This window comes from Poecilia latipinna, unplaced genomic scaffold (genome assembly GCF_001443285.1).
Source record: "Poecilia latipinna isolate Pla-1442-1.1 unplaced genomic scaffold, P_latipinna-1.0 Scaffold472, whole genome shotgun sequence".
In the NCBI taxonomy this organism is placed as follows: Eukaryota; Metazoa; Chordata; class Actinopteri; order Cyprinodontiformes; family Poeciliidae; genus Poecilia; species Poecilia latipinna.
Window position 1 is genome coordinate 316,218 of NW_015113088.1, and position 27,856 is coordinate 344,073.

General features: G+C 38.7%; 1 protein-coding gene across 1 annotated transcript; it reads left to right on the forward strand.

Moving 5' to 3' along the window:
* The first annotated feature begins 304 nt into the window (after positions 1 to 304).
* On the forward strand, positions 305 to 27,296 carry map2k6 (mitogen-activated protein kinase kinase 6). The gene is made up of 12 exons (XM_015039451.1): positions 305 to 706; positions 17,512 to 17,575; positions 18,507 to 18,555; positions 19,006 to 19,119; positions 20,228 to 20,347; positions 20,976 to 21,092; positions 21,187 to 21,238; positions 22,234 to 22,361; positions 22,446 to 22,523; positions 22,889 to 23,028; positions 25,436 to 25,481; positions 26,835 to 27,296. Exons 1-12 carry the CDS (start codon positions 547 to 549, stop codon positions 26,910 to 26,912), a joined length of 1,146 nt encoding a protein of 381 aa, XP_014894937.1. The 5' UTR covers positions 305 to 546; the 3' UTR covers positions 26,913 to 27,296.
* The last annotated feature ends 560 nt before the right edge of the window (positions 27,297 to 27,856 follow it).

A 27,856-nucleotide genomic window follows, 5' to 3' on the forward strand; every position in this document is an offset into this window, starting at 1 on the left:
TAGTACCTATAAACCTGGGTTGCCACCAGTCACGTAAAATACACGCCAACAAAAAAAGTGTTTCACCCATGACATCAATGCCCATAAATGGTAAGAGGGGAGACATGGAGCATGAATATTTATGAAAGGATTTATTTCTTTCAAATACTTGTTCACGTCTGAGTTTATCAAAATTATATTCTGATAATAATGATATAAGTTTATACAGTGAATAATATCTATTTACAAAATGAACTACAATTGAGAAAACGTGATTGTTGTGAAACGCAGCCAGCGAAAGCTTCGCGCCGTTTAAATCCCGCGACTCAGTTTCCCACAATCCTCTGCGGTCCAAGCAGGAAGAACGTTGTCTCGCAGGGGCTCACTCTGATCCAAGTTAGGAGCTTTCAGCTGCCAGCCTTGGCCCATCATGTAAGTGCTGCGGAGAATTCTTTGCAGCGCATTTGCAAAATTACCCGCTTTCCCGACGCCTGCGCGGGCTGTGCATCCGTACCCGCGCCCCGTGCACGGACACGCACGGCTCGGACCCAAGAAGGCTCCAGGTGCATGAAGATCGAGGCTTGTATTTTGCATCTTTGTTGCAAAGCAAGCCGCCGAAGCTCCAGTACGAGGGCGATGGAGGGAGGGAGCGAGAAAGAAGGCAAAGTCTTTTGTGCTTCCCCTCCCCCTCATCAAAGCAGAGGGGAAATGCCTCAGCCAAAGGGAGGTAAGAAAATGAAGCCGATCTGTGCAAAACTAGCCACATGCAATCACAGCTGCAAGGTTCGCAACGTGCAAGGCTGCAGCCCGAGCACGGTCGGTGCATTTTAAAGTTACAAGGCTTAGGAGGGTCAGTTGCATTTCCTGTTTGAGATCTTCCCCTTTGCACAGTTCCTGGTAAGACGATGCTGTGTGTTCTCATACTGACGCTAATAGCAGCGCACAGGCTGGGGATGTTGGCCACAGTCACGAGAAAAGACAAGGACGCTTGAACTCTTTATAATCAACTCTGCACGAGTTGATGCACGCTGCTCAAGGTAAATCCTAAGTGCCATGTCAAGTCCAGGGCCAAAAAGTGTGCAGCTTTGGTGCAGGAGAGCAGCACACTCTGCAGCTGTCAGTGCTCAGATCTGTCTCTGCTTCTTGGAGACAAAATAATAATAATAATTTTAAAAAAATCTATAAATAGAAAACGAGCTTCAAGGAGGTGGAGAGCTGAAGAGCTGCATAGTCTTTTAAAAGTCTGCAGGGAAAGAGTCAACTGCTGCTTTTATCCAGAAACTGGATACGAGTGAAACACCTGGGTGTCCACTGATGTGCCGCATGCTCAGCACACTTTGACCCCGAGCTCAGGCAGCATGCAGTAACGCCTGGGCCCTGCAGCCGCCCTGCTCTTCAGGATCTACGGTGCAGGCAGTTTGCATGTAGTTCTTGGTGGGGGGGATCAGCTGCAGTAAATGCAGCTCAGGTCTTCTTTTTTTTTTGTTGCTCTTCCTCCCCTCTCTGTGTTTCCCAGAAGTCCAAAGTGAGGCTGGTTTATTGCACAACTTGCAGAGCACACACAGATCACACACTCCAACTGCAACAGGCTGGGTGGGAGAGGGGTGGTTGTACAGGTAGAAGGGAGAAAGTCCCGGATGACCAGGGCCTGTTTATCGGCTACAGTCGAGTGTCCACCCACCTACACAGAGGAACTGTCTTGTTGCATCCGGCTCATCCTGTGATGAATAATGCACACGCTTTATTTATGTTCTGTACATGAATGAGTCGGTCAGGGGCTTTCCTGAGAGCAGAAGTGGGTTTCGGTTGTCACTCGCTGACGTCGCTTGGTGCACGAGGCCGCTGTCGTGCAGCCGCCTAATCTTTCCCTTCAGATTTTTCTTTTAATTCAGATTTCGTTTGCAGGTTTCTGAAACAACAAAATGGTGCTTGTGCTGAATGAAAATTGCTTCCACTGGTCACCTTTAGGCCAAACGGCTGCAGATGTGAGACATTAATGGTCCCCAGCGATGAAAAGAGTTGGTCTGAGCAAAATATGCTGAAAGATTTGCTGTCTGCAGCCCCTCCAGTGTGAGGAATTTCTTGCTTTTCTTTGTTTGAGTAACTTTAAATGCTTCATACTCGATAAATGGTGGGTTTTCTTGCAGGTTCATAGCTTTAATTTCAGTGGAAGCAGTTTGACTGAGCTGTTACTGCTTTGCAGGTTGTCATCAGATTCTGATTGAAGCTAAATGTTAAGTCCTGGTCAAACATTCAGGCAAAATATCAGAATTAGCTGGATTAAGAAATACGTTGTTTTTTGAATGTCCTTTTTGCCATGTTAAGGCAGTTGTTCATTATTTCATCCAGCTGGTAATCAGGACGAGCAATATGGACATTAGTGTTGGAAATGCAGATGTTTTGCCTCACAAAGATGATAGGTCAAACCATCATCTTGTGATGGTTTGACCTATCATCTTGTGATGTTATCTAAAAAATCTTTAGCTAGCATTGTTATTATTTAGAGGCATTCTGACCTTAGTTTGCTAGATCCTTTGTTCAATGTTCTTTTAAAAAGTTTATGCGAACCATGAGCTATAGAGAATCCTGCATCAAATACAATTATTTTTATTAGGATGCTAATTTAAAGATGCTTATATAAATAATAGCTAAGATTTTTTTACACTGATTTGTATTTAAAATGAAATTTGACCAATTAGTAGTTTTTGACTTATTAAATATACCCTCATTAAAATGAACTATTTTGCTACTTTTCTTGACCCTTGACAAGTTTAAAATTAAAGTGAACTGGAGCTCTGGTTTTAAACCTGGTCCAAATATGAATTAAAGCACCAAGTTAGTATTTTATAAAGGTACGAAGATCACTAATGGTGCTGTCGTAACTGCTTGTGGTGCATTATCAAAGAATGCAAAAAAATTACAACTGAGTGACATTATGGACCTATTCTAGTCCAGATCAGTATCTAAAACCCAAATAAATCTTGCTGTATTCCACCCATCCCATACACTACAGTTGAATATCCTCCCTTTGTAGAACTTTTTTATTTTTATTATTTATTTTATTTTATTTTATTTGTTTAAATCTTTTAGTTTGCTGTTGTGGGAATGTATGATAACTCCCACTACTTGTTACAAATGAATTGCCATTTGGGGACTTGATAAATTGGAGTAAAAAAATAAAATCTACGTAGTGTTGGATATTTTGGTTGAAATAGAGCTGATTTATAGTCCTTATGCCAAAACAGCAGTAAGATGTCTCCATACCACACTGCAGAAGTCATCGTTTGGCTTCATGATTTGTTGAACCTACAGGTAATAAAACTCGATGACTATTCATCCAGTTAAAGATTAATGTTTTGTAGTTGAAGGCCTTAAACGTTGTAAAAAGTGAGGAATTTGAGTCTGGAAAATGTGAAGGAAGCCTAAAAACCGAGCTGAATTAGAGATGCTAACAGTCGAGTCTCTCTGGGATTGTTTGCGGTATTCCTACAGTAGTTTTGCTCCACCTTTACATGCCGCCGTTCAGTTCTGCTTTTGTAAACTCCTATATTTGAGAGACTGAATTCTCAAGAATCAGGGGATTGTCTTTGTGCATTCAAGGTTTTGTGAGCACAGAAAGCCTTGAATGTTGGGCAGCCAACATGTGTTTTAGTACCTCATAAGAAAAATTTGCTCATCAAACTAAAGCCTCCATGGCTGAATGGCTGATTTGTGCTCAGCAGATTCATGACTCACCAGATGGCTCACCTGTGTGACAGCTCTATGGCTTTTTGCAGTCGTTTTAGACTTAATGAAGGGGTAGCATATCTTTTTAAGCTTCCTCCTTATGCTTGTGCTCATCACTCATGGAGACTAATTTTAGGATTCAGTGGTATCATTTGACCGCTTCATCTCATCTGTCATAGAAGGCAAATAAAACTACAGGTTTGTTAAGAAAATATTGATAAATTGTGCACCTTAAGTGCCATACTTAAAAGTAATGCCTCAGAAAAATGGAGAGCATAAGCCTGCAGGTTTCATACAATCGTTACCGGGGATTGCTGTGCCTTTGCATATCCCCTAAATATTTTTTACATGTCACATTGCAACTACAGATTTCGATGTATTTTACTGGCACTTAATGTTTTGGAGCAGGATAAAGTAGTGGCTAATTGTAAAGTGGAAGGAAACTCATTCAGGGTTTTCAAAAGTTTTTATGATCTAAAATACAAAAAAAATGTTTTGGCCATTCTGAAATACTTTGTAAATTCACTTTTTTTGCCACAGTTACAGCTTCAGATGTCATTAAGAGACACAATTTTTTGTGTCGAGTATCAACTTCAACTCCCAACAGAATCTTAGTTCATTGAATGGTTCAGTAAAAGTTGAGACATACAAACACATGAATATGCTTTGATCGAATCTAGGGGTCCGTAACCTGTTGCACCAGAGCCTCACTTAGCTCTTTAATCTCTCCAAAGAGCCTCTTAATGACTTTGTCCAACACTGATACAGAGCTGACTAGTGTTTTTAAATGGACAAGTAATAAAACAGCTGATTATAGTAGGTCTTCTATGTATTTTTGCTGAAAGGTCTACATAAAACAACTTTAATAGGACAAGACTTTTTTTTGTCCATTTAGTATGCTTTTTTTTTCCCCAATCAAGAAAATGTTTTCAACTCTTTCTTTGTAAGATAAAAGTTTTATCTTTAAAACCTAATCATAGAAACAAAATTATTGTTTTCTACCCACAGAAGATTCATAGAGGGCAGATATAAAACTTGATAAACAATTTTACGTACAGTTCACTCCAAAACTATTCACACCCGTGGTAGTTTCAGTTTCAGCATTTATTTTCATTCATTTAAAGAAAAAAAAAAGTCAGTTGGTAAAATGAAATAAATATTCCAGCGTTATGAATAATTTTGACTTCTTTTGTATGTTTTCCAGATTTCAGTTTCACTTCTTACCTTCCACTTCACAATTATGCATTGACTAGTGATGGTCTATTAAATGAAACAAGTTCAAGTGTGTCCTTTTGGTGCATCTGTGATGTATTTCCCATGTCTTGAGAACTGGTCACTCAAAAGCAAGACTCAATCAAGCTTTGGGTGCCATCTGTTTTTGTTTTTAACTACAGAAATGTGGCTCTGAATCGGATTGGGTCTCATGAGGAATGATTGCACTGCAAAACCAAATATTCTCCCTGGCACAGTTATGTTGTGTGATAACTTTATTTCTGGACTGATTTTAGCAAAACTCATCAGGACATGAAACATCAAAACTGCGCTTGCATCACCTTTAGGTGTACCTGTTAAATATTGGGTAAAAACTGCGTGTGCTGGATTGCCTCTTTAACAGTTTAGTTTTACCTCAAGCTCTGTGCACAACAGCTGCCTCCTCCTGCAGCCCCAGTCTTGCACAATCACCGTGTTTGTCTGGCTATTTCAGCTGTTTTCACCAAATTTGCTGTTTTGATGGCCGTTGATGATGGCTGTTGTTTAGTTGAGTGTAGTTCAAATGATCAACCACATCCAGACAAGAAATAATTGCTTCTTATTGTAGCAGGGAACAAAAAGGTGCCTCTGTGACTGTGTGTGCAAGGCTGAAAGGGAGAGAGAGGCATAAATTCAGGTGTTGTCGAGGTTGGCAGCAGGTTTCAGATTCTTGTTGCTGAGATGAGGCGGAGGGTGAAGATCAGGGGAGGTGGAGTGTTGCACCTTACTAGGCCAAAAGAGTGCAAGTTAAGAGATGCAAATTAAGTGATAAATGTAGCTGCTGCATCTGTGCTGCTAAATTGAGACTGGAATGAATGATGCTTCTTTGTGTTGGTTTTCTTTCTTCCAACTCAAAGCTGTACATTTTTTTGAGCATAAGTTTTTCTTCTACATGATTCACACGTTTAAAAAAAATAATAATAGAAATTCAGGTTCCTGACTTCGTCCATCAAGCCATCCGCTTCCCCTCCCACTGCCCGATCTTCCCTGACCCTCTCCAACACCTAGACAGCCTTATATGCAGAAACTCTCTCCAGCTTCCTCCTGGTGGATCTTAATGTGCTGCCAGGCAAGAAGTGATGTATAGTCCCTCCAATAAGTTTGTGGAGCTGCCGTACGATCTCTTCCCAGTACGTACCTGCCGATATACATGGAAAACCTCCATCTGGGGCCATCGTATTCTGGGGCCATTGTATTCTGATGAGATCTTTCAATGATTTTTCAGCAGACTTTTGTTTCATTGGGGAAAAGATGCTGTGCTATTGCAAACAAGACGACAGTTAGATGACACTCTATATACCCTGGTTACTCTGTGAAAGAAGCTAATTTCAGCTGCTTTCATCCAGCTGAAATTTTATCTTTATATTTAGATCTTTATCTCCTCTACATCTACCTTGTACATTGTGCATCTAGAGAGTCTTTCTCTTTTGGCTAAGAGCCTTCTTCTCCTTGATAGTTTGATCATTTCTGCAGATTCACCTTGATCCATCTAGTCCTCTCCTAATTAATTGTGCTGTCCTACATATGTGTGAGGAACACGCATACATTCTTAAGCTCCTCTGCCTTGGACTGAAATTTGCAATCAGCAGTTCTTCACTCTAACATGTCTTTTTTCCCCCCTCCAATTAGCACCTCAGTAAAAGCCAAAAATCAGTTGCACAATAAAAAAGAAACACTATCTTGTTTTCTCAAGGAATCAGTAGCTGGTTTAGGTAGACAAACCTTCAAAAGCAGGCTATAAAAACAATGTTAATATAATTTTATAATGCCTTTTGTAGGTTAGAAGCTAAAAATGGTAGAGACAAGATTCAAAAAGCTGAGGACACACTCTCCCAGTCTCGACATATTTAGAAAAGAGGTATATTGTTTCTGTCTTACACAGGGTATTATGTAAAATTGACTCTTTTAAGCTACATCATGTTATAATCTTATTCTCTCATCAAAAACATACTTGGAGTGTCGTTTTGATTCTTTCATGCATATTTAAGAAATCCTTGAATTTCTGTCAGACATTTGGGGCTGTGCAAATAAACATTAGGGTTATATGATGGATGGTATTTTTCTATTTGGAAATGTTTTTCATTGAGATATGTCAATTAAGTCCCAATTCAGATTATGGTCAGTATGCAGCTGTTTGGTTTATTTCAGTAAGACCCTTCAGTACTTACTGTATTTCAGGCTTAAATATTCGAGTATATGTATGTGTTTCAGTTCTGCTATGCTAATAATTACCTAGGTAGTATTTTGCGTTATGCTCCTTGCTTTTGTGGGTTTGTGAATAGTTACATATAAAGCTGTAAAAAAGAAAAAGAAAGTCTGCTCCCAGCTGATGTCACCTCCCAGCCTCTCTCTTTTTTTTTTATTTATCTGTCAGCAGAAAGCATTTGCAGTTGGGTTGGAGATAAAATCCTACTTCCTGGCTGCGTCCAGATCTGCTTAAAAAAATCAAACATGCTTGTTTGACTGCAGCTGAGTTTGAGTCAGATCATTTTTCCTTTTTGCACTTGCAGACTTCAGTCTTCTTCCAGTCTCAGACTAACAGCTTTTTGTGCTGACTCGTCCTTCCGACTGACCACAACCAGTATAGATTGGCGCAACCTTCCCCAAATGGGAATCTGGGGTAAATTCGGGGAAAAAAAGAAGAGTGTTGCATGGCCCCAGCTTAAGGTGTCCCAAAGTGTTAAATTATAACCAACTGTGAGGCAACCTTGTTTTCTCCATAAAGGAAAGACAGTGTTCTAGTGTTATGGAAAAACATGTAACCTAAACCAGCCACGAACGTGAGCATCTGTTGATTTCAAAGCAGTCGTCTGAATGAGTGAGTAAGCCATAATTTCAGGCTGCAGTGAAGTGACTCAGTCTGTAAAGTGTTTTTCATGCGAAGGCTGGATTGTTGATCATCATGGAGATGAAGACACTTTGTGTTCCTCACGCCTGCATAAAGTAATCAATGAAATGGGCTTTAGTATTTTTAATAAAAGGTGAGTTGAAAAAAAAACAGTTGGTTTTTAAATGCACTCAGCTGTGACTTGAAAAAGCAATATCTGACTGACCTTTGGTTGGGTCAAGATTGCTCTTTTACTAGTAGTTTAGTTTTATTTAACTGAAATGTACAATATCTGCAGGAAAATAAGTCGTATTTCTCATTCAATGTATCACATTAGTTTTCAGCTACTAGATCTGATAGGAGGCTAATCACATTAGTTTGCTTTTAGTTTTATGGTGTTAAGTTCACATCTAAATGCATCTGAATGTGTGGTGCAGTACATGTTTATGAAGCCATGGTACTTTTGGACAAAGAGGGCTTTCAAGTGAACACACTCTTTTAAAGTTTCACACACAGAAATGCAAATGTGGGGCTTGTGAAGATTCACTTTCTCAACTGATTCAATTTATCTTCCATCAAAAAACACTTTTGCATGGGGATGATTGGTGCAGATGCAGAATGAAGGGCTCATTTAGTTGAAAGTGTGTCTAAGTTTTGATTCTAGCAGAGAACCAAAATGTTGTAGGTTCCTTCTTGTTGCATTTTACTCACACGTTTAGTTTCTCTAAAACAGCCGGTTTGGATTTGAAATCAGATCCCAGCAACTCCTTCAGATGTTCTTCCTGGTAATCGGCAGAACCTTCTGTGCTAGTCATTTTGATCTGACTGCAAAGGAACTGTAGCGTGAGCCAATGACGACATGATTCCCAAAAGAGCATCCAGCAGCTGTAACCTAAAGGAGCTGCCATCTTTGGAAGTGTAGAGTATCTCACAAACTGCCAGAGTCGGAGGGGGCAAACGACCGAGGGCGCTGGCTGGAGTTATTTTCAAATCCTGCTCTGCCAATAGCCTCCCTCCCCTCTCTGTTCCTGTATTTTTCCCCCGTCCCTTCTTGAGTCCGTGTTTGCGATTTACTGCCTCCCTCCCTCTGTGATTGATCCATCTTCCTCCTGCTCTGTGGAATTCCATTGAGAAGCTTTGGGATTGTTTGAATTCCAGCTGGGGTGCATGTGTGGGTTAGCAGCTGGCACTGTGCATCCCCAGTCATCTGGGCTCATTATCCAGCCAGGACATTGTCTGCCCTCACAGTTCGAGGCTTTCTGCCTGCACTCTGCCTCTATTTCTGCAGCACAAATCCCAGAGCAAGCCTTTATTGTCAGTGCCAGCTTCCGCCTTCAGCAGACTAAGAAGCCGACATGCATGCATGACGAGGCCGATTGCAAGCATGCATGCATTCTTGGCAGTGACGAGGAGCATTGCCTCTCTTCGCTGTTACCTTCTCGCTGTCACGTCTTGAGAAACGATAGGTGCGTTCTTTGCAGGGAAGCCGGCTTCTCACCTTCCTCATCTGTGCTGGTTTTGTTGGGAACAAGGAGTGTCCCAGCACAGACATCTCCTGTGGCCTCCCTCTGGCATTTCCCTGCATACTTGTGCTCATGTGCTGGAAATTACTTGGAATTATGTGTACTGCTGCTTTTAACTAACCCACACTCTCTGCCATGGTTTACTACTTTGATACCGAGGGCAGCAGAATGACCAAGAACAAGGAAAGAATTGTGCATACCAATTATCCATTACAATCTGAAGAAAGGATGAATGGGGACATTTTTAAGTTGAAATGTGAAAAATGGGAAATACTCTGTAAATGTTAAATATTCCCAACCCTACCACATACCAGACTTTTTCTTTTTGTTTACACAAGGTAACCTTTGGGATTATTGAAATCAAACTTATTTCAATTTGATTTTAATAAATCAAATTGAATTTATTCATTCAAGTACGGTTAAATAAACTGTACTTTATTCAACCTGTAGAATACAATATTTGACAGGTCCTTAGGATGGAACCCCTCCTTAATGATTCCTTTCTAAATATTGAACTTAAGCAAGTCTTTGATACCAACTCAGTCGACTTTTACTTTGAGCTCTTTGATTGGTGCAGGAATAATGTATGCACAATTTTATCCAAAATCAGTTTTTTTCAGTTATCCATTATATCTGTTGTTCTGTTATTTGCCTAACTAACACATGTAACATTCAGATTTTTATGCATTTTAACTTTATAATTTTAAGATTATTGATTATCGGTAGCAGACCTTTAATTCTCTGCAAAGCGAAAGGTTGTACCTACTGAGCATTTAAATCGTTTGATTAATCAATTGCCTATTGAATGTCCTGCTCTGTCGGGTTCCCTTTGCTGACTGCCTGGTTGTTGAGATTGCTTTTTAAGGCTTGGTGTCTTTGTTCAAATGTCAAATTATTGTGATGTGCCTAACACGTTTGTATTTACAGTTGCATACTGTAGAGAACATGTGGTTTTCATCGAATTGACCTGATCCTTAAGGTGATTTGTGGCATATTGTAATATTGTGGTCTGTCACAGGAGTTTATTTTATGTTGTATACTGTAATTGTGTTTTTGAAGGGCTTTGGATATTTTCTAAACGCCCTCAACCCTCTTTTGTCTGTCAAAGAGAGTTTGTACTTATTTTGGTTTGGTTTTAATATAATAATGAAAGCAGGTAAAATCTTTTTTATTTTGTTTTTGTTTGACATTATAGATCATCATGTGTGTGAATGACATGTTTTCTAGCATAGCTATCTGCTCTGCTTCTGCTTAGACTTTGGTGGTGTGAGCCGATGCTGCCATCATGGCACTTTACCCACTGTTACATTTCCTTTTTGGGGAATTTTGCTTTTCTAAGCTTATTTTAGGAAGCTTAAGGTTTTGATGATGATGTGGTTTTCGCTTGAATCACTTACATGTTTGCACTTGATAACAGTAGAAAACAAGATTGCAATTATTTTTGATTGATTTAGGAAAAATCTTAATTTAATATGATTACCCATTGAGAATGGAAAGCATATACATTACACCTTTAAACAAGCATTACATTATAATATGAAATGTTTTATTTATTATGTACATTTGCACTGAAATACACATAAACTTGATTAAATCCTATCATAAACTGCACAATCGTGTCATTACATAATTTTTACTGGACCGTAAATGAACATTGACTATACCGCAGTATAACGTTGTTGTGCAAGCGGGTGTGATGTTGACAGAGTGGAGCTGTCATTTATCCGGACACTAGAGAACTGGAACAGTCATTACATTAACCTTACTCAACAGTAGGCGTTACTACAAAGAAAACTACACGCAGCAGAAACTGCTGCAAAAGAAGTCAAGCAGGAAGAATATATTTTCAAATGAAATGGAAACATGTACGAAAGGAGATTAGGACACCTCTCTGAAGCCTAAATTAGAAGTTTAGAGATTTAAGGTCATTTTTAGCGGGCCAAAACAATAAAACTGAAGCAAACCAATCTTTTTAAAATTGTAATGTAGTTTCATATGGCAAACTAATTAAGACACTTTACTTAATTTAAGTGTTCTATTCTTATGTAAAATCTCTAAAATCCCATACAGGGTTATCACATCAGATCTGTGAATTCTACCGTGCATTAGAAGACGCTTAAGGAAAATAAAGAAATTAAAACTGAAGCAGAAATGGGCACTACAGAATGACGAGGACCTCAGACGTGGGAATTACAAATGGAATCTAGTCAAAGCCCAGACCCTGACCTTATTGATATCCCTTCTGCTTACCTGGGCTGTCTGTGCAAGAAACCCCTCGGTCATTTCAGAGCTGGAAGGCAGGAGTGGAGCAAACATTCCTCTGACCAATGTCAAGTAGTACATGGCTATAAGTAGCATCTCCTTTAAAGTATGTTTACTTTTCCCTCAGCTAGAAAATACATTTTTATTTTAGTTCACAGGGAATGAGCAGAAATTATTGGTTTAAAAAAACAAGGGAATTCTATGACTTTATTTTATGGGGGGGAGGAGGGATGATACAAGTATGTAAATTGAATCTTTCTTGTCATCTTATTTTTTCACTTGCATATCCTCAGACTACTGAGTTGTTTACAGCACAGTTTTTGATCCATACTAGAAAGATTTAAGATTGTTTTCCTTTGTGTTTCAGTGAACCTTTGTCCTCACATGTAGTGAATGTGCGAAGATGTAGAACCTGCCATGGTGGTGTCTTTACAACAGTTTCAAAAGTCTACTGCTAGCCGAGTGTCTGACGCTGATGAATCAATGCTCATTCAGTGACTCCAACGTTCAGTCAGTATTAGACAGGATACCACTGGTTGGTTGTCATTTGTGTGGAGCTTGTTTTAAACGCTTGTATTGCGATAGCTTCATGTGCACCGTTTAAGCATTCGCGGACTTTTGCATTTACCAGGTTTCAGTTATTCTGACATCTTGTCTCTAACTGCAAGATATGGCTGGATTTGTGTTCCATCGTTGCTTCATGTATTCCGAAACACAACAGAGCTGCTGCTTATTCCTTCCAGCCACACACATTACATAATCCTCTGCCCCTCCGACCCCCACCACCTCTTCTCGCTTGCTTTTCTACACCTCGGCGCTCCTCCTGTCATTTCTGCTTCACATAGCTGCAGTCTCAACCGACGCTCCGCAAGCCCTGTGTTTCTGTTGTTAGTTTAGACATGTCATTGCGCACTTTGCATATGCATCTGCCCTTACTGGGGTGGATGTTTGTTTTGGGAAACCTTTGCATTGCCAGTGTTTTTCATGGCTTTCCATGGTAAGATCTCTGCAGAGGTTTGAAGTAGGCTTCTGTTCTTTAGCTGCGAGGAACATGCTGCTTCTTGCCTCATGATCTGAGTACATCTGAAGCATTTTCCAGTCCATTTCATGAAGAAGGAAAAACTATGTTGTTGCTCTGTTGTAATCATACAGCTGGCCTTCGGTTAATGCATTGTTTTTGGTCAGTGATGTGAAGAAGTGCAGGTTGATGCAGACAATGTTGATCCTTCTTTCTCTAAATGTGGAAGTTGCCAGACTTCTGCTGGAATATATTTTTTTTGATGCCTCAGGTGCTTACACCTTTTTTTAGACGGACTCAAATTGAATTTGGTGAGGAACTCATGAAGTCGTCATGACTCAGTTAATCTGCCACTTAAAGCTCACATTTAGTTAATCATTTCCAGTGTTGTGGGCATGATTTTTTTTCTCTTCACTTATTTTATGTTAATTTAACACTCTGAATCCTTATGTAAAAAAAAAAAAAGCGAAACGAGTTTTATCTTTTTTTTTTTTTTTGTCTTTTGTTAACAAACGGCAACCAGAAGCTGCTCATAAACTGTAAATGGTCCGTGACATGTCAACTTTCTATGTTTATTTTGCACTTGGTTTCACGTTAACAGCAGGAACAAACTCAGAAGCTGAATGGGTATGTATGTGTTTGTGTCTATAAATATCTACAGTGCAGTCTATTTTTATATTTGAGTGTATACGCACCTTAAAACCAAACGGTGCCTTGTGGACGTATTCAAACGTCATGAACTTTATCACGCTTTGTAACTTTGCAACCACAGAATTGCATGCATTTTCTGGGGGTAGATTTTTGAGACAGATCATTGCAAACTGGTGTATTCTTGTGAAGTGGAAGGAGAAGGATTTATTGTTTTCCAATATTTTTCCCTTACAGATAAAAATCTAGAAACTCGGGTTTGTGAGTTTTAGTAAGGTCCCCTCAGACTTTTCTTGTATTTTTCAAAAATCCGACATCTTTGCGTCTTCAGACTGAAACTTTGCCCATCCTTCTTAACTAACTGGTTTAATCTCATTCCCATTTAATGGAAGACATCTGCGAATATCATTTTCTACGTCTCACCAGAGATTCACTGGATTTAGATGTGGACCTTCATTTCCCCCAATCCTCTACAAAGAGCTGTTCTGTGGCGTTCCTGGCCAATAGTTGCTCTATCACCTGAACTATGGATCTCTGCAGCTCTCTGAGAGTTATCATGGACCTCTTGGCTGCTTCTCTGATTAATGTTTTCCTCTCCCAGCTTGTCAGTTTAGGTGGACCGTCATGTTTACAGTCTTTCCATCTTCAGATGGTGGATTGAACAGTTCTCTGTGATTACATTTAGTGTTATTTATTTATGCTGAGATAAAGTCACACACAGGTTTGCTCTACTTGACTTATAAAAGCGTTTGTTTGCAGTATTTTTATTTTTTTTTTCATTTTGTTTAAGGCTATTGTTGTAGCATTGAATTGTACATTTCCAGTGTTTTGTTTCCACAGTAAAAGTTTGGATAAAAATGTATAACTGTTTCATAATTATACAGTAGTCTGTGCTGGTTTGTTGCATAAAATCAAATCAAGATATTTTGAAAATGTAAAGTAACCAAATTTGGAAAAGTTGAAAAGCATTTGACCTTTTTTGCCATCTAAAATGGCTCTGGGCTTTTTTGTTTTACAACCTAAAATGTATAGTTAAATTGCTTTGATTTTTCCTCCATCCATTTTCGAAGTTATAGAGTTTTTCCGGAAGGATGTATACCTCAGAACAATATTTCAGTGGGATTAGTATAGAATTTATGGATGGAGATTACTTTAATTACCAGGTAATGTGCAGATTTGATGCAGGTGTTGACTCTCCGTCTGTTTTCTGGTTTACAGTGTGAGTTGTTACAGCGTTCCCGGTTTCCAGTTACTATTGTTGTCTGTGTAAATGCATGTAGGAGGGGCTCAAAGTGACATTTTGCAACAAAGCTGCTTTGGAAAGTGGAGACCAGGATGCTGGCAGCATGAGGCCACCAGTGGAGAACTGCATAGGACGGCAGCGTCACACCCTGCACAGTTGGATAAAAACCAGGACACACAGCACTGTGTGTGTGTGTTTCTGTGTATGTTGGAAAGCTTCAGGAAAACTCTCTGAAGGACAGGTTCATCTGCAGATACTTGTTTGTATTTTCCCTCAAGACGACAACGTCAGAAATTCCAGTTATTCTTTTGGCTTTGCTCCATGCTCTCTGAAGAGAGACGCCTTCAGCGTTGCTTTAAATAGTATGAGATGATATTTCCTAATATTTTCAGGATAAAAAAACACACTGTTAAGTATCCATTGCTATACAGTTACAATTTGATTATCAGCTTTTCTATGTCTCAAACCGAATAAACAATCTCAAGAAAAATCTGAAATATTCTGTCATCTTCTTCATAGCCATTTATTGTAAGACATCATCATTGCCTCCTGTTGGTGGGACGATACAATGATCTTTTTTTTTTTATTTTATTTTATATGTGGTGATTTCACAACCAGATAAAACATCATGTCAAAGATTTTAGAGGTTCTTGTTAAATAGGAACTATCAGCGTGCATTTTGCCAGGCGCTTCACCTGTTATCAGTGGTCGACTTTGTTCTTTTCTACATAATTTTGGATATCACAATGTTTTTAAAGCAAGATTATGTAGTAGAACTGATTGATGGCGCTAAATTTAATTTAATAGAAAATGTACATTTTATTCGACTCAATGAAATCTTGCACTCTTAGTTTATTATTGAGCAGAAATAATTTTAAAAAAAGGCACAATAAATCTGTTTTTATTTTAAAAAATACAATTTTCTATGGCCCTCAAGTGTTTTTTTTTTTTTTTTTTTTTAATTTGACGATTTTGGCTCTTGTTGCAAAAAGGTTGGACATCACTGATTTAAGCCATGTATTTAACTTACAATGTGATGTTAACTATGTTACTCTTTATTGTATTTATTTAGTTTTGAAGTCTTAACGTGTGTTGCTACCATTTTTTTTTTTTTAGGAAATTATTTTTGCTTTGCTGATTGTTGCAATACTAGGTTTTGTTGTTGCTATTTTTCTTATGATTTTAGCTTTACAGTTAACTTTCGGTGGAATAACATTGAATTGTCCTTAGCTGAGTTACTTTCTCTTTCTACAGAACAAAAACTGATTTGAATATTTAGCTTTTGACGCAGTACTACCTGTGGTTTTGCTACGTTCTTTTGAAATTAGTATAGCTGTGTGGTATGACTTAATTTGAAATTGACTTTTTATTCAGCGTGAACCCTCCAATGTAATATGTGAACATGTAGTAATGCAGTTTTTTAGTGCTTAGCTTAGGTCCAACTAGAGAACCCTCTTGAGACTTTAATCCAATTATATGTAAATACTGACCAGGTTGCTCTTCTGCAACCCGGTCTGAGGAGGTTTGAGCCAGACACGGTCTGCAACCCAACGACTCACAGAAAGCAGTTATGGTTAACAAAGCGTACTGCTATTAAACTGTCAGTACAGCAGCTTCATATGAGGCAAAAACACCCGGGCTGCCAGACATCTACTTCCTCTTACCTCTAACATTTAGCTAGGATCTGGAGCCAGACACTGCATTTAACCGTGAGTACTAATGATGACATTGGTAAATTGTAGATTGACTCTAATCCAGATGAATCGGTTCATAATTTAAGTGACTTCATCCACCCAGGCAGAAACACTCGGGCATCGCACCATTTGTCTTTAACTGTATTTGTAGCTGTGAAAGAAATGATCACAACATGTGGATTTTTACAGCTGCTGTTTAAAAATTAGCAGCAAATTAGCTGCGTATTTTTGCTCAAATATGCAGCTTTTGTTTTTTCTTTTGGAACTGCGCGTCAGTTTGTTCATTTTAAAATTGTATATAATTAGCTCTCTTTGTTGTGACTGCAAAAAACAAAAACAAAACAAAACAAAAAAAAAAAAACAGAAAGTTGAGCAGGATGATCAACTGTTCTTTCATCCTGAGCTATGTTAAGACGCTAAGTATGCTTTCATCTTGTGGTATGCTCCGCTGCCAGTGCAGCCATCCACCCGTCTGCTTTCCTTCCTCACACAGGCTCCAGGATTACACAAGTTTGCACAAACTAGTGCACAGAAAGTTACAGAACGGTTACTAGATGTGATTTAACATTTTAAGAGAAATATGTCAGTTTGTGGTTCCAAGTATACTTGTCGCTTGTACCTCAAGTACTACAAGTACTGTTGGAGAGCTGAGCCGTCACACAGTCACATAAAGATGTCCTTGTGTATTCTAATGTAATGTGAATGCATATTTATATTTAAGATCATTTGACCGTCACGGTGCAAAGTTTTGCTCTCTAATAAAAGCTAGCGAAGGCAGTTGTAGCAGTCTAGATAAATACATTGATAGCCCGATTTCTGTTTGATGCCTTTATGTTTTGGTTTAATTCTAAAACAAATCTCTGTGTTATGCATTTTTAGATTTTATTTTAATGCAGAATAATTCAACAAAGTAATTTTTCAATATGCAAGCTATATTGAAAATTTTGCAAATGTGAACTTATTACATATTTGACATATATAATGCCATCTCTGGCTTCTATTAATAAAAACATTAAAATGTTTTTATTAATAGAAGAGGTTGTGAGAGGCCTCTTGGCTTCTGAACAGTAAATCCCCTGCATTCAGAATGACATTGTACACACCAGAGTCTGTGATAAATAGTTCTTGTTTAACTACTCTCAGTCTTAATTGCAGACGTTTTCTCTTTTTTTTGGTGTTTTTTTTTCTTTCCACTGCTGTTATTCATAAAAAATGCATAAAAATAGGTACTTTGTGCTTTTAGAATGGAATTAGCTTAATGTAGAGTGCAAAATGTTCATATTTTAGAGAAGCTAACATTGTAAAAGCAAATTTCTAACGCTGTTTTGTTTGTTTTGCAGGTAAGAAGAAGCCGGTGTTGAAGCTCTCTAAAGAGGTGTTTGAGCAGCCCACACCTGCTGCCGTGTAAGGCTCTTTACCTTCAACATACACCGTAAATCCTGCACTTTATTGATCCTCACTTCCTGCTCGGCACATACCTGATCTTATCTGAACCTCGTCAGACTGCTGAACGTGAGAAATACAAATCCACAGAACAACAGGAAGAAACCGTGTTCCTGCAAAATAAGCAAATTTCTGCTCTCAACCTTTTTGATCACAAATACTTGCAACCTCACATTTCAGTCCTGATTTTTATTTTTTTTTTAAATCTCAATTAAGTCAGTTGTTTTTAAGATGCAGACATCTGCAGAAAGACTTTAGTTACATTTCTATATATTTTTTTTAGTAGTACTGCTGTTAGTTTTAAGTCATTAATTGTTTTTCATGTATTTTCTTACATGAAAAAAAAACATAGAAATATGTTATATTAAAAATCCCTTTTTTGCATTCTTAAATTCCATACAAAATGTATGATGCAATATGTAATTTTTCTCATTTTTATTTTCATTGCAGGTAGTGGCAATAATTTTCATACATTCCTTTTTTTAACGTGCTGATTTTAAATACATTTAAAAGAAAAAAAAAGAACATTTATTTCATTTCTAGCTTGTTAAATCTACGTTTAACATTTCATTTATTTTTATGAGGGTAATAATTATGTACTAAATAAAAATATATGTTTTGATGTAATCAAGAAATAAGAAAATATTGAACAGTTTCTTGCCTTTGCCAGCCCTGATGTGTACAGTAAATGGTGGCAGCGTGGATGAAAACAAACCATTACATACACTTGAAAATAATTCTTTTTTAGAATTATATATTAAGTGCTGATTTTGGATCTGGGTTTAATTTATCACGGGCTTTTTTTGCTGCTTGCCAATTTTCACGTTTAATGTTTCTTGCCATCCAATTTAACCAATTTATGTGTAATAATGCTACCTTTTGTGTTTTTTAGACCCCCCAGAGATTTGGATTCAAAGGCTTGTGTAACAATTGGAGAAAAGGTAATACTTTCTCAGTTGCTCCACCACTTCTGACCCCGTTGAATTTTTATTTGTGCTGTAGCGTCTCGCTGGGGACTTTTATTCCTTCCCTTGGTGCCTTTACTGTTTATAATTCCGGTGGGCTCAGAGTAGCATCTGCTAGCTGTAAAGAACGCTCCGTTGGACATTACAGCTGTCTCTAACTCTTCTGATTGTGGGGAGACAGGAATGCTCTTTAATGCCCATCATGCTGTAAAAATATTTATTTTAAACTCCTCAAATAATAGGAATTTTCCGTTGGCAGAAGGGCTTAATTTATTTATTTTTTTCCCTTAAAATTTTCCCCCCCCCCCCCCCTCCTTATGTATTAATAAATGCTGGAAGCCAACTAGCAGCTTTGTAGACATGAAACACATCCATTGTGAAAAGTTTCACCCCTTTGACGCTGTCCTCTTGCTGTGTTTGGAGCAGAAATGTGAGGTGAAAGCAGATGATCTGGAGCAGATCTGCGAACTGGGACGAGGAGCGTACGGTGTGGTGGACAAGATGAGGCATGTGCCCAGTGACCTTATCATGGCTGTTAAGGTGAGTAAATCAAAGCCTGTTATTGTCGCCCAGAACATCACATACCCTCTGCTTTCATTAGTCTCTCTGAACACCTACTATCGCCAAACATCCACTTTACATATATCAGTTTACCTTTTAAACTCATTGTCATTGGTCAGTTAGCAATCATCCCTGTGGTTGAAATCTCTGAACGCTGCAAAAACGACTGACCGTGGCATGCAGGTCAATATCTAATCAAATGTTACAGGAATGTTTTTATTTCTCATTGGGTTGTGTAGAGCAGCTATGAGCAGGCACAATCAGAAGACTGTAGTCTCTATGTCAGTTTGGACAGCTGTGGAGGAATTCTCATGAGAGTGAAACCAATAGCTAACTAGAGCAGGACTTTAGACCCGCGCGACCAACACCACCTACCTGGTCGTAACAGGTGTGCCCACCTCTGTAAATCGAAGAGGTTTTAGAAGATAGATGTGTGTGTTGACACAATGTCAGCGGCCTTAGAGAAGCAACTCTTAACTGTGCATCCATTTGAAACTCATCATTCTACAGTCAGAAAGAATATACAAAACTGGAATTTGGACAACTTAGACTTAGGAAGTTGCATCTGAATGAGCCGCAAGACTTCTGTAGCGACGTCTCTGGACCACGTCTGGAGAAAACCCAAACACCTTGAACCAACCGTAAGCTGTGGTGATGGTGGGTTGATGATCTGAGCTTGTGCCGAAGTCACAGAACCAGAACACTTTGCAAATGAATGAGTATGCTGTGACCTCCTCTGCATACCAAAGTATTCTAGAGAGAAACATGAGGCCATGAGACTGCTGAAGTTTTTAACCAATCAAAGTCATCAACAGGTTGAAGATGCTGAATACAGCAGTAAATGGGCAACAGAATGACAGAGTAAAAGCAGAATCAAGGCACTGTGAGAGCTGCGATTTCTACAGACCTCAGTGAGCTGTGAAGAAGAGTAGACTAAAGTTTCTCCTCAGCAACTGCTGCTACAGGTGGTCCCCACAGTGAGGACGTTCCCCATGAGTTGACTTTGTTAGATTCTGGCTGTTCCTTGCGTAATCAACACAAACGGTCGGTGTATTAATGAATTAGATTTCCTGTCGTTCCCTTCCAGCGGATTCGGGCCACTGTTAACACTCAGGAGCAGAAGAGGCTGCTGATGGATCTGGACATCTCCATGAGGACAGTGGATTGTTTTTACACCGTCACTTTCTATGGAGCGTTGTTCAGAGAGGTATGCTATTTTGTATGGACTCTAATGTACAACACAGTATTTATTAGGTGTCCTCTCTGTTTCAATGACAATTTTAAAGCCTGTCTAAGGCAGAGATGAGAAAAAGGAAGATAATTGAAGAATAAAATTGGAAACATGAGTTGTGCCAGAGACTTTAAATGGCTGCTAAAAAAATGTTATTTAAGAAAACTGCATCATCAGTTCAGAACATTGCTGTCTGTTTATATAAATAAAGAGTGAAATGAAGTGGAGAACTTGTTTGTTCAACCATTTCATTAGACTGAAACTTACTGGATGTACTTGAATACAAGCAGGTCAAGATCATTTGAAATCACTTTGCAGCTCCTATTCTATGACAAAAGATTCCCATATTGCATGCAGTTCATGTATAACATATATAATGTACAGCAGGGCTAACCCTTTGTTTTATTCCTGGCTAACATTCTTGTGACTAAAACCTCTTCTGAGGATTTTTATCGGATGGAGAAAACTTCCTGCATCAATGAATGAATGACCAGGATTTCCTCTTTTAGGGTTTTTTTTTTTTTAAACTTCCTGTCTGATGGGAATCCGTCTGGCTGCTTTGTGTCTTGATCTCTTTCCAAATCCTACCCCCATCTTTTGCCAGGGTGACGTGTGGATCTGCATGGAGCTGATGGACACTTCCCTGGACAAGTTCTACAAGCAGGTGATCGAGAAGGACCTGACCATTCCCGAGGACATCCTGGGAAAAATCGCTGTCTCTGTGGGTTACTTCACTAGCAGCATCACATGAATGCGTGCTTTAGATATTTGCTATGCAACTCCCAGTTGTTTATTAATGACTTCTGTTATTACAGATAGTAAAGGCTCTGGAGCATCTGCACAGCAATCTGCAAGTCATCCACAGAGGTAAGAGCCTGAGTGGAAACCCATTTAACTCTCGGAGATGCTGTCGATATCCAGTCAGCTGCTTCCTTCCTTCCTTTAGACTATTTCCAGATCCTATTAAAGGATCATAACGATACTCGAGAAAAGTTCTGAAATGTGAAGCTGTCTCTGGTGAAGAGCACTCTACAGGTTAAATGTCTTAGGTTTCCTGCCTTCTTAAACGTCAGTTGGGATCTTTTTGATGCAATTTCAGTCAGTCACTGAAAAGGGAAAATGTACACACGTCTTACGTACTTTGATGCATGCGTTAAAATATAAAATGCTAAAATATGGCCTACAAGAGGAGCCTGAGCATTCTTTCTGAGGAGGCTTTAGCATTTGGTGGAAGATGCAGACAGATGTTCATGCAGATGCATGAAAAGAGAAGTTAAGTGCAGCTACTTTGTACCAGGTCCGAACTGGTGCTAAGTAGTATGCTGTGCAAACACACATTTCTAATTAACTTTTAATTAAATAAAGGGTGCCTGAATATCAACTTGGAATTTTATTTATTGTGCTCTAAAGTAATAAGTTAAATTGTTGCCTCAATATTAAAAACATGCAGTTTCAGTAGATTGAATATTCTTATACTGTCTCACAAAGCAGAGCAGTGACACTTTTAAATTATATAATTTTCTAAAAGAGGGCTAAAATGTCTTGTTTTTCAATAATTAAGGGATCTATGAGATCGTCATATTGTAACTAATCATATTTTTCTCTCAACTAGGAAACATTGTGCTGCACCGTCAAAAATAGTGTCGACTATTTTTCTTTGTATTGGTTTCAAATTTTAAGTTGTAGTAACATGACAACTGCCATGCGTACTGATACATCAATTATAATATCTATTTTACATTTATTTTACAATTCTTTTAGCATGTGGAACGTAAGAAGACAGCTTCTCATTTTTAAAACCCGCAAAAACATTTTTTTTCCTAATCAAACAAGAACTGCTGTTTGCTCTGTTGTCTCTCCAGATGTGAAGCCCTCCAATGTGCTCATCAACACTCAGGGCCAAGTGAAGATGTGCGACTTCGGCATCAGCGGCTACCTGGTGGACTCTGTGGCTAAAACTATGGACGCCGGCTGCAAACCCTACATGGCGGTAAGCAGCATCTTTTCCTATAAATTAAGAACTGTAGTCGTTCGAACGTAAAAATTTGTGACCGTCTCATCTCTTCAACCTCAGCCCGAGAGGATCAACCCGGAGACGAACCAGAAAGGCTACAACGTCAAATCCGACATCTGGAGTTTAGGAATCACAATGGTAGGGCTATTAAGTAAAAATAAGTAACACCTGAACTGTTGGGAGAATACAGCACCATCCACACTTGTTGCCACACCAGTTAAAGTTGTTTAAAAAAAAAAAAAAAATCTTAAAATAAACACATCTTGTATTTTAGTAAAAAAAAACTGTTATTAGATCACTGGTTCCCACACTTTCTGGTAAGAAGGGTTACAGCATTTCAGTAATTCTTAAAACTGAAAACGTGGATTTTTCTTTCACTTTTCACTGAGATTGTGGGAATCCACAGCTATTTATTGTCCGTGTTCCCCACAGCTCTGCATAGTCGTTTGTCTCACCCTCACCTTTATTTCAAGTGTAAGAAACGAGTTTGTGCGTGTTCACAGATCGAGCTTGCCATCCTGCGCTTCCCGTACGACTCGTGGGGAACGCCCTTTCAGCAGCTGAAGCAGGTGGTAGAAGAACCTTCGCCCCAGCTTCCTGCCGACCGGTTCTCCCCTGACTTTGTGGATTTCACCTCTCAGTGGTACGTCTTTGTGTCACTCTATGTTGATCCACTTTCCTAGAAGCAAATGAAAACTACCACAGATTAGACAGGAAATCGTTGTTAATAGTGTTGTTTCTGATAGAATTAGTATGTTATTGTTTCCTATGCAAGTTGCTTGTTTACATCTGATAAAGTTGAATCATCTTTTTGGAAGACGGCGAGTAAAAAACGTTAAGAGATCTAAAAAGGCGACCCAAAAAATCTTAAGTCACTGATTCCATTTTAATTGTTTCATTGAATGAGGCGTCATATGTAGCTAGGCCTGTCACAATAAATAATAAATCAATTAATCACAGGATAAACTAAAACAATCGCAAAAATTTTCATTTGCTTGATTTATTGTGTTTCTTTTCTCTCTCTTTCTATCCAAACTGGTGTTCAGTCTGTTGCTTTGGTCTCAACTATGCCTTTTTTTAAAAGACAATTTTGCCTATAGAGACTTCAAAATTAATTTTACTTGTTGTTTCTGTTGTTTTGTTTATTTATTTTGCATATTTACTATGTCTTCCAGTTCCAATATTTAAATGTTCATCAGAATTTAAAGTTTATTGGTCTAAGTGTTCTTATAATATTCTTCCATTGTATTTCTTGAAAATTGTCTCAAAACAACAATATTATCGTTTATCGCAATAAGTTCTGGGACAATTAATCGTCTGGCAAAATTTGTTATCCTGACAGGCCCACGATGTAACAGCTGTCAGAAAACGTTATTTTCTTCCATTCCCATAAGAGCAAAGTTTTTCACCTGACTGATACAACCTGTTGGCACTAGCAGCCATTCAACGCATTCACTGCAACGCATCAATTCTGAGCTCTGATTTGGATCTGTCTCTGTGTCCACCTGATGTTCATTTTTAAACTTGTTGCCTCTTATTTCCTGCCGCTGGTTTTGTTTCCTCCTTTCTCAGTTGCTTAGTTACAGATGCAGGTATTATAGTAACAGGAAGATGCAGCCAGTGACTGCGTGAGCTGCGGACGGATCTCTTTAATATAAAGAATGGTGTGAAAAGCCTTTCTTCATATCATGAAAAGGCTTCTGCCTTTTCGTGAAACTAATGAGATCAGTCACATTTCTTGTTGATGTTTCAAGTTGACCTTCAGGTTTACTCTGCTGCCCTTTGACTTCTTCTGACAAAGTAACAGCAGAAGTGGTGTTCCAGTTGTTGATATCCAAACATATGGGTTTACCAAAATGGTTGGTCTTGTCTTGTTGCTTTGCAGCTGGTTTCTAATCAGGTTTTTGGAAAATTTTGACCTGGCAAAAACGTTTTTTTTTTTTTTTGTTTTTTTTTAGCCAGTTGTGAGTGGAAGGAACGATGTGATAGTAATAAGTGCACAAACTGCAGCGATAACTAGAACCTTGAAATGTTGAAGAAAATCCAGGGAAGTGCAGAAACTCCAGACATGGATGCATCCAGAATGTGGACTACATTCCAGTGGTCCAGAGTCTTTGTTTTAGATAATTTAATTAAACCAGTTTCCTCAGTGATCAGTGTTGACAGAGTGTTTTCTCATCTGACTCCATCAGCTGAAGAGTATTTTTTATTTATTTGTCATTTTGTACATATCAAAGCTATGTTGAGAATTTACAGGAAACTTTGGCAGCTCTAGTTTTTGCTTGAATTAAGCTTTCAAGTGTCTTTTTTTTTCTGTGACGGCATTAATGAGGGGCAGCAAATTTTGACATTTGATCTTCAGCCTAAGATGTACAAAATGATTCAGAGAGATGTCGGTGAACCCAACATCCTTTTTGACAGTTTTCATTGATTTATGAAACATCTAAATCCTGCAGGTGTACTCCGATGTGTTTTGTGTGCTAATACTTAAACTCATTCAAACTCAGAGAAGTTTGCATAGTTACCTCCAGCATAATTGAATATTTAGATGAATAAAGAGCAGCATGTGTTCTAGCCCTGTGACGCAGGTTTGTACCCTGTAGATGAAGATAGTTTTATTTCCAGAATCCTGCCCTCCATAGAATCCAGACCATCACAGTTCTGTCTGCATGTGTGGGCTCTTTGTTCTGCTGCAGGATGATCTTGTACCAATCTGTTGGTGTTCTGAGCCCAAAGTAGCATAAACTGTCTGTGATATTCTGCTGCGACTCCAGCTTTCCCTGCAGAATGGACGTTTCTTCTCACTCTTCTGTCCTCGAATGATGGGCAAATGATTTCTCAGAAAATGGAGTCAGCTGATTTTTACCGGCAGAGCCATGCGGCTGTTCATGTTCCATCCACCATCACACTAATTGACTCAAATCAGTCTTGCTCGTTTCCTGTGAACTGCAAAACTGAATGTGAAAGTACAGAAACAACTTGTTGCAAGTTGTTTTAGAGTAATTCTGTATTTTGGTCTTGTTTTTTCTTTTTTCTTTTTTTGACCACAGCTTAAAGAAAAACGCCAAAGAGCGGCCAACATACACAGAACTCATGGTGAGTTTCCTCTTTTTTCCTTGTCCTTCTGTTAATGTCTAGTTTTCTACTTGTCACGGCTTTAATTACACACTACGGAGCTGATAAAATCTATAACGTATGTATAAAAGGATCTACTATTACACATGACTGCAAAATGATCCTAAATGACCCAATTTTGGAAAAAAAAGGGATGTATGACCACAAGAAAGTCAGTCAAACAAAGAACAGAGGCTGAAGTAACAAAACACACACCCAACAAAACCAAATCAAACCACACAAGACCAAAGTGGTTATTTTGCACAGTGTAGTGGTCAGTTACGTTACAATGAATACATATAGATACCAAACCTCCTCAGAGAGACAAATCCTAGGCACAAATAGATGGTAAAATAACCAAAGAACATTTACAATAATTACATGCATAAAGAAATCTGACAAAATAAACAGAGAGATTGTCGTAGTCTATAGATGTTAAGCTAAAAAAATAAAAAATAAGAGATGCACAGTGAGAACAAACGTTCATAATAGCTACACCTGTAGAAATATAAATCCACAGAAGGAAGAAGTAAATTCTAAAAATGATCAGAAAGACAGATTGAATGATAAAGTATTAAATAAGACAACAAATCATGTAAAAAAAAAGAAGTATATATATATATATATTTGTACATGCAGATAGACAATAGCATTGTCATTTCTGCAAAGACTTTTCAGACAAGATGGCCACTAGAGGACGCCACTGCATTATAGAAAGATGCAAAATGATTTCCACAAGATGTAAGAAGATCCAAAAGCAGGGAGGGAAAAGACACGGGTTTAAAGAGTAGATTCACACAAGAACGGTCCAAATTAAAACATCTCAGGGATGAAATAAAAAAAATCCTCAAAAACAAATAAAGTTAAAGTCAAAAACCAAACAAATGGACTAAATAAGCCCATGTTGACACTTTTGATAAAACAACTTTATGAGGTGAAATTTGACCTAAAAAGCCCCTAAATTGTTTTACTAAGTAACAAGTGCATTAATAAATAACTCTTAAACCTTAAGAACAATTACAATACAAAAGACAGAAAGTTACTTCTAAAGGCAAAAACAATGAAGTGAGGCTTAAAAGGCTTAAAAATGCCTATCAAAACTGATCATCATTATCCAAAATAAAAACAAGAAAGTCATTTCAAAATGACAAAGCAACTAAGACAGACAATAATAATAAAAAAATGACATCAAAGTAAGGATTATAAGGAACTACAAAGTACAGAAAGCTGATGGTTAGCATCTTTATGTCTTCAGTCCTGCTAGGGATGCAAGTCTGCCCTTATGAAAGACTCCTGATTTCATTCAGACTAAGCTGACCTCTGTCTCCTCCACAGCAACATCCCTTCTTCACCTCCCACGAGGCCAAAGAAACTGACGTGGCTAGCTTTGTGAAAGTCATCCTGGGGGACTGAGCTCTACATGCGCACGGCACGGAGGGAGGGAAAACCTAAAAACCCATCCTACAAAAAAAAAAAAAAAAAAGGCAGGTCTCCCTCTCGCCCCCCCTCTATGCCTCTACAGTCAGAACGAGGAAGACCAGCGGACGAAGTAGAGCGAGGAGGCGGCCTCCGCGTCTCCCCTGTGAGGTGGCGGGAGGGGCGAGGGAGACCTCGAGTATAATGTGGAATAATTCAAGGTGTCTGTATGCAAAACCTCCCTCTGTGATCAGATTTAGCTTCACCCACTACTCCCAATATTATTAACGAGCCTGGCCACGCCATCCACCGTCGTGGTCAAACTCTTGTTTTCTCACTGAAAAGCAGTGGAAGATGTGCAGATTGTATAAAACAAACAAAAAGATGGATGATGTAACGCTTTCTGTGTATAATCTAAATGTTTGCCTACTCGAAGCAAAAGTCTCGCATCAGATTAACTGACTGCATGTACAGAATATATCTCTGGCAGCCACAGATGGCCAATGATGAGCAGCTGTAGAGCCTGATTGTAGACTTAAGAGCCTCCCCTAGTGGTCTTTAATAGGTACTGCAGAGCAACTGCTTTCCTCGCCAATGCCATCTACCTACGTGTTTTAGGCTCTTGGCTGCCTGTGAGTGTGTGTGATTGTGTGCGCGCGCGTGTGTGTGTGTGAGAGCTGAGGGATGTGTTCAAACAGCTGCAGGTGGAGGCAGAGCCAGAATGCTGTCCGGTTAGTTTGCAAACACGGCAAGAGGTCGGCTGATGCTCTGATACAGCGGCTGTTCAGCATTTCAGGCCGCTGAGCTGCAGCAAATTAATCAGATTTCGTCATCAGAAAAGCTGTGAATATAATGAACTGTCTTTTACCAAAATTTCTAGGTTATTTTTATTTTTTATTTTTTTAGGCCAGAAACATTTTGAGTGGTTTTAAGAAGAGGAT

Excerpts from the sequence above, each read along its gene's own strand:
- map2k6 (XM_015039451.1), top strand. The coding sequence starts at position 547 with ATGAAGATCGAGGCTTGTATTTTGCATCTTTGTTGCAAAGCAAGCCGC. Across the intron at positions 21,239-22,233 it reads TCTGCAAGTCATCCACAGAG|ATGTGAAGCCCTCCAATGTG; the intron begins GTAAGAGCCTGA and ends TTGTCTCTCCAG. Across the intron at positions 25,482-26,834 it reads CAACATACACAGAACTCATG|CAACATCCCTTCTTCACCTC; the intron begins GTGAGTTTCCTC and ends TCTCCTCCACAG.